The sequence below is a fragment of the Saccostrea cucullata genome, unplaced genomic scaffold, assembly GCF_032062105.1.
Source record: "Saccostrea cucullata isolate Sc308-1 unplaced genomic scaffold, CSIRO_AGI_Scuc_v1 ctg6077, whole genome shotgun sequence".
Classification (NCBI taxonomy): domain Eukaryota; kingdom Metazoa; phylum Mollusca; class Bivalvia; order Ostreida; family Ostreidae; genus Saccostrea; species Saccostrea cuccullata.
Window position 1 is genome coordinate 45,041 of NW_026933231.1, and position 11,102 is coordinate 56,142.

At 32.1% G+C, this 11,102-nt stretch overlaps 1 protein-coding gene and 1 long non-coding RNA gene across 3 annotated transcripts; both read right to left on the reverse strand.

Moving 5' to 3' along the window:
* Positions 1-3,596: 3,596 nt before the first annotated feature.
* LOC134237748 (uncharacterized) lies at positions 3,597-6,329 on the reverse strand. The gene is made up of 3 exons (XM_062719898.1): positions 6,119-6,329; positions 5,900-6,005; positions 3,597-3,818 (listed from the first exon to the last, which is right to left on the reverse strand). Exons 1-3 carry the CDS (start codon positions 6,213-6,215, stop codon positions 3,704-3,706), a joined length of 318 nt encoding a protein of 105 aa, XP_062575882.1. The 5' UTR covers positions 6,216-6,329; the 3' UTR covers positions 3,597-3,703.
* Positions 6,330-7,128: 799 nt separating this feature from the next.
* LOC134237744 (uncharacterized) lies at positions 7,129-11,086 on the reverse strand. Of its 2 annotated transcripts, none has more exons than XR_009985868.1 (5): positions 9,810-11,086; positions 9,493-9,684; positions 9,201-9,354; positions 9,034-9,085; positions 7,129-7,871 (listed from the first exon to the last, which is right to left on the reverse strand). It is a non-coding gene; the product is annotated as an uncharacterized LOC134237744 (long non-coding RNA). The 2 variants fall into 2 exon arrangements; XR_009985867.1 differs by having other exon boundaries at positions 7,130-7,871; positions 9,201-9,358.
* Between the last annotated feature and the right edge of the window lie 16 nt (positions 11,087-11,102).

Here is an 11,102-nt window from a genome sequence, read left to right on the forward strand (position 1 = left end):
ATTATTGATATTTTTTTTAATTTGAAACCATGTTTGTTATATTCAAAACATTAGAATATATTTATTTTCTTGAATCAAAAATGCCTTCCTTTATAGGTTATTTTTATTTATTTTGTCGTTAATTTAAAAAAATCAGAGTATTTTAACAATGCGAACAAATTATAGAAAACAATTATGTAAAGAATATCCGAACTGTTAACGTTTTGTGTTGTAGTTGAAGTTTATGATCATTTATCAATATATTTCCTATTTTTCACTATGCTCTAAGAGTCACATTTATTATTTCTAACTTGAACTATGTTCTTTTTATTTTTACGCTTTTATTGTTGGAATAATACAAACACAGATGATACAGATTTGCTTCATTACCTGATTAAATAGCATAAGAATATAACTTGCAAAAATTATACAAACTCGTGAATTACTAGTATAAACATTGCATTTAAGAATAAGAAAATTACAAATAAAATATCATGTAGTCAAAACCAGATATTTTATTATTCGTAATTCTAATTAAAGCAGTCATATATCAACACTTTACTGTATTTCTGATAACTCTCTCTCTGATTATGTATGAATATATCAAGCACTGTACTCTATTTCATCAAATATAAATGGGTCTTTAACATTATAGATTTCTGTTGCAAGAAAGAAAAATACTAATAGCAAATGTCATCAAAGTTGAAAAGTTGTAAGTTTATAAGCTGTTGATTTCGGTATAATCTTGAGATTTCAAATTGTCCAAAAGTTCCTTGGAATTTTTAAGTATTCACATCTGATTAACACCACTTCTCGAATATTTTTTGCACAGTACTCATGAAGTGTCTCCTTTACTGCTGTTAATATCTTAGTGAGGAGTAAAGAAAGAGGCTCGCTTGAACATTTATTGGAACCCGCTATGTATCTTTTTTTTTGTAAAGATTTTTATGAAGTTTCAACTTCAGAGTACTTGCGTGTGCAATCAGAATGTGTTTTAACAAAATAATTTTGCAAATGACCAATGACTAGATAAGTAAATTTACGAGTTTCATTTTATTGAAAAAGCAACTGTCAATGATATCAAAAAGCATGGACTTTAATTTATCGTGGGAAATGGTTGTTTATAAAGGTGAAAAGTCGTAAGTTTTTAAGCTGTTGATTTTGGTAAAATCTTGTGATTTCAAATTGTCCAAAAATTCTTTGGAATTTTTTAGTATCCACATCTGATTCACACCACTTGTTGAATATACTGTTGTACAGTGCTGTTGAAGTTTTTCCATCACTACCGTCAATATCTTAGTGAGGAGTAACGAAAGAGGCTCGCTTGAACATTTACTGGAACCCGCAATGTACGAGGGGCGTTCAAAAAATAATGTCATCAGCTCCATGACATACAACATAGAAATCATATAACAATAAGCTTGACTTTTTCTAATCATTGAATCTTTAATGAATTCATAACAGTTTATGTGACTACTTTTCATCGCATAATTTGATTGTGAGAAGCTGGAAAACAAGGGCTACTCGAGACACTGCGTTAAAAATAAATGGTCAAGAATCAGTAAACTAGAGTAAAATTGAACGCGTCATTAAAGCTGCTGTAAAACTTGTTAATTTCCCAAAAATATATTAACTGAAATATGTGAAATTTACAGCAACTTTTGTCTATTTCATACACACATGAACAAGTGGATTTCAATTAGCAAAAAATATATAATGGGCATCAAAAATGGGTACCCTCCTTGTCAACAAGGACATACAACAACCAATGTATATTAGCGATAATTCAACAAATTATCACAGATTATGTTTTATTGACTTTAAGTTACATAGCAAATTAGATACACATCATATCGGGGGTAGTTCACACTGTTTTAAAGAAACATTTGAGTGTAAAAAAGTTTATTACTCAAATGTCATCGTATATTTATAAATATGAATGAAAACGAGAGCGTGTAGAAAATCTAAACAATTATGTTTAAAAATCAAAAATTGCTCTCATCGACGTTTTTCTGAAATTCAAACAGATTATGCAACTTGAATCCATTTTGCGTTTAACCCTCAAAGCAAATTTAGAATAAAATGTACTTGACAAAACTGCAAAGGCCTAAGAAGAGCCAAAATTTGCAAGAACACAAAAACAGTTTTATACGCTATTTTAGTAAATATTATCAGTCTTATTGTTCAAATATATATATAGGGAGGCAGTTTAATTTCTAGAGAAGTCTAGTGAGCGAAATATTTGCCAAAAAATTGAAAGGTTTCTGAGAGGAAGGAAACAGAATGAGGAACTCACTACATTAAATTTCTTCCCGACAGCGTCCAAACCCACAGGCCATGAAGAGCAAAAGAGTTTTTGGGTAAACTAAAAGTTAATGTATTTTCACATCAACAATATTCGCCAGATCTTTCAATCTTTGACTTGTTTCATTTCCCAAACTTAGGAAAACACCCTTCAGAAAGAAAAAAACAAGTACAGCAAATCATAGGATCTCCCATTTTCCAGTATACGAAGGGTCATACTCAAAACTCTGTTCTTAAAACAATTAGAAATTGAATAAAAATGTTATAGACATATCTTTTAATTAAAAGAGAATATTTTAGTTAAATCATTAAGACAAAATCATAGAAAAGCGATTTTTGTTTCTCTCCGAGCACTGATGACATTATTTATTGAACGCCCCTCGTATCTTCTTTCGTAAGTATGTTGAGAACATTTAAAGAAGAAGGTAGGTTTTTAGCTTTTTTGTGCCCTTAGCTGCAATAATGTAACCCTCTCCGATTTTTTTTTATCTGATGATTTCTGGAGAGGGCCACAATTCCACAGCATCTCCGTAATGGTGCAAATATATTTTCTAAATACGGGCGACTGCATGCAAAATAAATTGTTTTTACATTCAACTTACTTCTTATCAGATGAAATTTTCATTAACTGTCAACAACATAGCCGGTTAAACGCGAAAACCATGTAAAATAAATCTGCGTGTTTACCAGTCGCTCCGCTCAGCAGCCATGACAGTTTACGCGTGATGTACTGAGACTTTCGCTTGAAATTTAGAACAACTTAATAAAGCATTAATTTAATCGGTGTTTATACATGATAGTGCTGAATGGTATTACAAAAGCATCGATAAACAAAAACAATATCAAGTGTTATTTCTATGCAAACAGTGATATTTGTGCTTAAAATAAGGGAAGTCCTGAAAGATCCACTCCTAAGGATCTTAAATTCTCATTGGCTGTCTAAAAATAAAATCTATCAAGGTAATTTTCTTTCAGAAAACAGTGTTCACAGCCGTCGCCCACTATGTCGTGTAAAATTCAATAAAAAAAAAATTAAGTATCTTAAATTCTTGTGGGCGATGCGTGTGGACAATGGTGTCTTCTGCAACTTTTTAAGAAATTTAAAATACGGGAAAATGCACATGCCTATGACGTAAGAAAAATAATTTGTATGAATCTCTGCATGGAATTTCAATGAATCAAAAAAACATGATTTTTCATTTTTTACATCATTTTCATTTTTAAGAAAATCACTGGGCAAATTTTGTATTGAAACCATACCTTGTTCTGCAAAAGAAAAATAATTTTTAACATTAAAATTTATAACAAACGCATTTTCAATCAATCAGTATAAATGCTTTATTTGTGACAAATGAGTGCATAAGTGAGTTCTTTATTAACCCACATATTTATAAAGTTCTATTCCAATTAGTGTAATCTTCTATTGCGTACACTGTGAAACACCGTCTTCATCACTGACAAACGTATAATCACAGCGAGACAATCTCTTCAAAGTACAGCCTTGTCGTTCCATGATCCCCGCATTGTAGCCAAATCTGAAAATGAATGATTCAATGGAATTTATAAAAATTCCTCTTTTTAAAAATCTTCCCTATCTCTTTTATAAAGACTAACTGTTGGAACGTCTTAGTGAGAGCCTGCAAGAAACGATCATTATAAAACTGGTCTTTTACAAAAATTAAGGACGAAATACTCTTTTTAAAAAATATTTACTTTCTGTCAGGGGTCTCATGCTGAATATACTTCAGTTGTCTCGGGTGGTTATAGTTATCACAATATTAAAAAGTTAAGGAAGGTTATCCTTAATGTATCGACTTGTCAATCTTTTAGTAAGAGAAATGAAGCGGATCGATCAATTTTTACAAAGCTATTTCCCCAGAAAATCTTTATATTTTTCAAAGGGTATTAATGGCATATAATACACAGTGAATGTATCTCATACTCACAATGTGTTTCTCTAAAATATGCAATGGGTATTACATGCTGATGGGAAAAATCTTCAAGTATAATTTATTTCAAGCTTGAAAAAAATGCTTACCGCTCAAAAGTAATGTTTTAAAGGATGTATTCACTATGACAAAAGAATTGACCTATAGGAGAGAATAATTTCCCGGAAAAATGGGCATTTAAATATTAATCTTTATTTGTTGTTTTCTACCGTATATATGTCTAAATTTTTCAAATTTGTATTTTATACCTAAAAATTATTATTTACAACTTTACAATGAACCTCCAAAGTTGGCCGAAACACCATGAGTTTTGGCCTAGAAGTCCTTTAAGTCCTAAATAAAATTATGATATTTTGATAGGTTAGGATGTAAGGAATAATTTAAGATAAGATAGTTTTAGGGGCACCCCTGCCCTCGGATCGAAATTCACATCACAAAAAAAAACTACAAAAAATAAGGAAGCTGTATTTTGATAATCTGCTTCAAATTTATACCTCTATTCTTATAATCAGACTAGCTCAGTTGATAGGATATTTATACCATGGAAACTTTTTTTTAAAAGTCGGGGGGTCGAATCCACCTGGGACCACACTTTTAAAGTTTTAAATTTCGCCTTTTCAAAGACTATTTTACGTTTTTTATAGACTTGACGAGTGTATTTTCCTTTAATTATCTATCCTTTATGCATGCCCATTCTTGATATTAGGAACACTAAAGAGATATCAAATCGTAACAATCCAACGTACAATTGTCAGTCAGGGGAACAAATCTCAATATAAGCAGCACACTTTCTCCAAGGAAAAGAATTACTCACTCACTAACTTACTCGATACAGGAATTCTTGGCAGCATTGAGCTGCGGTGAATTTCAATTGTACATTTTCCTTAGAATTTAATCACATGGATTTTGGCTACATATATCAGTAACTGTACTCCCTTGGATTTCATCTAGGCCAATATAATTTGCACACATCAATGACATGCTTCATTACATCCACGGAGAAAAAGCCTAGACATAAAGAAAAGAATTTCAGAGAAGTAGACATTACCATTATGCACTATGAGACGTAAAGGCAATTATCAATTATTACATTTGGAGATAACAAACTCAGGAAATCAATGAAAGGGTTCCTCCCACCTCTACTCACTGAGATAAAGATTTCAGAAAAACAAATTGTGATATGTATTCAGCCTAATGCCATTAATCGGAACGGATATCGACAAGTTTTTTGTAGAGAAAAAAACAAAACCCTGTCCTATAGGTCAAATCCCTATTTATGATGAAGTGAACCTTTGCAGTCCTTCAGTAGTAAGTAATGGGTCTCAATTTGGATGAAAAATGATTATCGAAGGGACATTATCTGAATATTTGGAATTTGTTAGCGGCCATCTGAAAATATCTCTCCTTTTGTTGTTTTTTATTAATAGATTGCGCGAAGTTGGTGTAGACGTATTCGAATGTAAAGGGCGTGCACATCCACATCCCTTCAGGTGCTTTAATATTTTTAAAGTATGTACATGTGTTTTGAACATTATTATTATAATGTTATGAAAAGGACAAAGCTTTATAAATTAATAAACGAACGTAAAATAATCAAATATATGGTAGGAGATTGATATTTACAAATACCGGCAATGAAGCTTAATCCAGAGTATATAATCACTTACCCACAACAATGTAATGCACCTCGTCCACAATAACAATAAAAACAAGCCTTGTAGTCGAACTTTGTTTCATTAAAACCGATGACTTGACCTGTTTTATCCACACAGCCTTTAGATAGGAACGAAAGAGAGAAAACAGGGTAAACAATCAAACATCACATATATCAAACAAAGAATATTGAACATCATTCTCAATAAAATGAGGAATATTTTAATATTTACCGTTTAAATTTCTAGGAGGTTGCTGCATGATGTAACATGATCCATCAGCCAGCCAGACAAACCCAGACACAAAGACGAACACCCAAACAAACAGCATAACTGTAAACAGTCGTCACTTGATGGCGGAGAGTAAAGTTGTTGTTTTGATTTGAAATTCTCCGATGTTGTTTACCAGCATCTGTGTGTAGAGTGCTGCGATTGCCCCGTGGAGGTCTGTGTTATAATTATGTTTACTCTCTAAATCTAAACTTTTTACCCTCAAGAGTAGGATTGAACGAGTCTTATGGTTTGTAAAAATTTATCAATGTGTTATGAGGACTTTCACAGCAAATTAATCGTATTGTATTTTTAAATAATTAAACAAATCTGATCATGTATTAATTTCAGCCCAAATTTATTTGTTACTAAAAATATTCAAGGGGAGACACACCTTAGCTCATGAAATTATATCCCATCGCTAGTTCGTGTTCTTCAATCGAACTTGACTACTGTTTTCTATGGTGCTATTTTTTTGTCTTGAAAAGATGACAAAAACCGCATATTCATTAATGGAATTTTTTTTATTTTCATAATCTTTCATGAAATTCCAAGTCAGAAGTATTTATCTTTCATCTTGGAGGATTATTATACCCCCGCTTGAAAAGCGGGAGGGTATATAGTAATCGTTAATTCCGTCCGTCTGTACGTCCGTCCGTCTGTCTGTCCGTCCGTCTGTTACGCTTTGGGGTACCCATCTCTTATCCGCAACTCCTCTCATACCACTGAATGAAATTTGATGAAACTTTCACTGAATTTTTATTACATATTGCCATTGTGCACCTCCTATTTTACTTTTTGATCCGACACATATTTTGGGTTTTCCGGCCACAGGAAAACATGGACTTTTTCACCAGTTATAAACATATGGGAGGCGGGGGGTATCATTTAGTGAGCTCATCGCTCACAGTACCTCTAGTTTCTATTTGCGTTGTATTTGATTAATATGTTATTTAATTTTCGTTTTTCACACGCTTTTTAATAGGATAAAATCAACTAAAATTTTGACGGCAAAGTAAATATTGTGTAAGAAACATATACAAAGGAGACAAAGTTCTGGATTTTTTTAAAATATAAGATCTAAACAAGGACAGCAGGAAAAACATAATTTTACTGGATAGTCTATTATCTTGTGTGATAAAAGATTCGTCTCCTTTTATTACATTTTTTTTACTTGAGTTCTGTCCTTATAACCAAGATTTGGCGCAACTTATTCTTCATTTCAAAAGTGTTTGTCCTCAGATAAACATGGTGCTTATTTTTATTTTTAAAAATCTAATTCATTGTTTATTATGAACTAATATCTCAAAATGTAAGCAAATTTTACATAACAATCTTCGAAAATATCTTTTAAATACATGAATCAACCAGTTATAGCTATATCCTTCAGTTGTTTAATATTTTACAAAAGCCTGAGTTCTTTAGAATGACAAAAAAGATTAAAGCCATATGCATTCCAACAATATTTTTTTTTCTGTGACTGTTGATGACTGTTAAGATGACCAAATTAATAATTAACATTAGTATGAATGTTAGTATGAATGTATTTTACAACAATCAATGTCAAAAGAAACATGATATCTGAATTCATATTTAGATGTAAGGATATCAAGGCTTGTATGGTGGAAGATCTTCTGTCGTATAAGCAAGGTTATTTATCCTCTGTGTTTTGGTTTCTGTCCAGTGGATAGCGACAGTAGAGCCTGTTTTACTATTCCTGTAGAAAAGAAAGATACATCGGTATTTACATATTTTAAAAGTTATTTTTTGTTACCTTTCAAATGTTACGTACTTAATTTTATGTTACCCGTTAGTTGATAAATAATGACCGGTCAACAAAACCATAAGAAAGATTTGTATTATGCAAAGAAGGAGAATAAATGCACTCTATGATTTATTATTATAATATTGATTAAATATAATAATAATATTGATTATATCCAAGTTTTAAGATCAATAACAAATGGTCAGAGTAAAGGAAACATTATACAGTTATTGACTGGGTATGAGGGAAACATATGATTTGTTGGACCTGAAGGTGAAAATGTTGCCCGAGGCCGCAGGCCAAGGGCAACATTTTCATCTTCAGGTCCAACAAATCATATGTTGCCCGAATCCTAGTCTATAACTGTTTTGTTATAACCTTCACTGCTCACTTAAGATTGATCAATTTTATCAATACACGCTAAACTATCAATTATTTTATATGGAAAATTATGGCTTCTTCAGTAAATATAAACATCAAGCTGAGAAAGAACAAAATCAATTATAAGTCTATTATATCACAAAAATTATTTATCACAAAACATACTCTTCCCTTCTACCTTACCTTGCTGTTAGCAACAACTCTTAATAGCTCTTAACTTCGGCTATTTTCGCGTCACCGATATTGAACGATGATTATTAGTTGTGACGTAACAGACAGGTGACGTTGCGGTCTAACAATTCTTATGTAAGACCGGTCAATAGTGAAATTGTTAGACCGACGTAATAAACATTTCTTTTGTCGGACTTTTTATTAGTAAGAAATACATAGAAGGATATTTATAAGGGTATAACAAATCTGATTGATGAGTGGATTGTCATAAAATTTATCATCAAAAGTAATTATTCCTTTGTTGTTGTTTTTCTTAATTATTTATGCTTCGATGTACGTAATATAAAAAAAAAACACGGCAAAAATACAACAAAAATATAACAAACCCTTTTACAAATCTCTTTTTCATCATTATTAGCATTACAACCAGAATCAGAATCGCACACCAGGTATCATGCGGAGGATGATCTCCAGATCTACATGCTTATGACCGTCATCACCTGAAAATTCATGAAAATTGAAAAAATACATTATGCTAATTGTTTCTCAAAGTCCGTTTTACCATATGCATCTGATTTTCTTTCATCAACTTTATCATTCTCATGGTTCATCACCTAAAATCATAACAATGTAAACAACAAAAATTAAGTTTGAGGAGTGATTTCAAATCTTTCATCACAAAAGACAATTCGTATTCATGTATTTATAAATTATATACCGAAGCAATACCACGAGGGACAAGTATCCACTCCCTGTGGACAGTAGGCTGTGTATTTGCCACAGTTCTTTAATTTGATGTCATAGGACTTAGAACAACAGCTGTGGAACCCTCTCTGGCAGGCCTGTCTTGTAACAATACCATCTCCTCTAGTAGGATGACTTCCTGCCTACAGCATAAAGTTTAATTCTTCATCCGACAACCCTCATAGATTGAAATAAACAACTGAACCATCAGATTTGTGTTAAGGAGACGTATTCCTTTTTGACACATAACCAACCCGATTATTTAATTCATACTCACCAGTCATCCATACAGGGTATATTGAGCTTTACCTTAATAGTTTTGGGCACCGGTTTAGCATGGGGGAACTAGATTTATACCACCCAGCTGTCAGGTGTTCATCACGATACCCCTGCCCTTGTTTGTATTCACAATTAATGGAGCGATATTTATTCTGTGTCAATGTTTGCAGGTTGCCTTCTATGCAAGGATCTAAACAACCAAATGTTACACATATTATTCGTGTTTTCTTGTCTTTATGGAAACATAACTTCTATATAAATATATGAAAATTTTAGTTTTATGAGAAGTGGTTTAAGTTTATTTTAACAACGTACCCTCAGAGCAAGTCGTTGGTGGGCTGACCGTAGATGGATTGGATCCTTATTTTTGGCTAAGAGTTCTTTTTTCATATATTTCAATTTACGAAAACTCCCTTAGAATATTTCAACAAAGATTTAGTTATTTATGTTGGAAAATTTTGATTTAACGCTTAAACAAATGAATTTATTTTCTATAACTTTGAATATGTAAACGCTCAACCATTCAAAAAATGTTACTGTATGGTTTTTGACGGATATAATTGGTTGATAATTTCCTTCCAAAGGAAATTTGTAATTATTTATTTTAAAGAACTTAATATTTTTTTTGTACCGATAAACAACATTGAATTCTGGCCGTTGATACAATGTCCTTGTCAGGCAACACGACGTATCATTTAGCTGAATGCTGAGTGATGGTTTACATATGAATTGTTAAGCCATTATTTACAACCTGGCTTATTTACGACTTTTTTCTTTATCCCATCACGACAAGCAGTACCTGTAGACATGATTTACCTACTCCTCAACTGCACTAGACCCAACCTATGATGCTGTTAGCTGTCCTTGTTTGCTCTAATAAAGATTTATATTGTTTGATTCGACTTTTTTGAGTGTAAATATTGTTCTTTATTTTCAAATGACATTAAAAACATTTTTAATACCTGTTTTTACAGATATTAATTTCATTTTTTGACAAAGCATTTCCGTACCGGTTTTTTTTTGGCATTTGAAAAAAAGATACAGCTTCAAGGTGAATATAAAAATAATTAAAATATACATAATTTTAAGCCAAAAAGTTCAAGACTGGTTCCATGTCATTTCTATTACTGATGAGATAAGGCCCTAAACACCAAGACCCTATACCAAGGCGGGTGTTGCTACAAAACAGATCCCACACCACACTGCTCAACTGCCCTACATGCCGAGTAATGCTCAAAATTTTAAGCTTCACCTTCACATGGTGACGTCTTTATATGAGATATGTTTTCGAATGGGACGTAAACGAATATACAATCAATCAATCAATCCTATTCTGATGATTTTGATAAGCTTTTATGAGGTTTTTAAAGTTGACAGTATTCTATTTTCATTAACTATGGCAATGAAACATACAAAGACAATAAACAAACAGTATTCAAGCTCAAACGTCCATAAAACAGTACAAAAAAAAGAAGAACTGAGCAAATATGGACCTCCGCAACATCAGAGAAAGGATCAGGAGCATCCCCTGCCGACCGGTCATCCCCGTTGTGTGTTCCTTGTCATGATCTGGAAATAATGGAAAATTAAGTCTTTTGTTTTCTTCAG

What these genes read in the sequence shown, in the direction of transcription:
- LOC134237748 (XM_062719898.1), bottom strand. Translation starts at nt 6,215, where the DNA reads ATGCTGTTTGTTTGGGTGTTCGTCTTTGTGTCTGGGTTTGTCTGGCTG. An exon ending in ACCTCCTAGAAATTTAAACG is followed by an intron (nt 6,006 to 6,118) that starts GTAAATATTAAA and finishes TCCTATCTAAAG; the next exon opens with GCTGTGTGGATAAAACAGGT. An exon ending in GGTGCATTACATTGTTGTGG is followed by an intron (nt 3,819 to 5,899) that starts GTAAGTGATTAT and finishes ATTCATTTTCAG; the next exon opens with ATTTGGCTACAATGCGGGGA.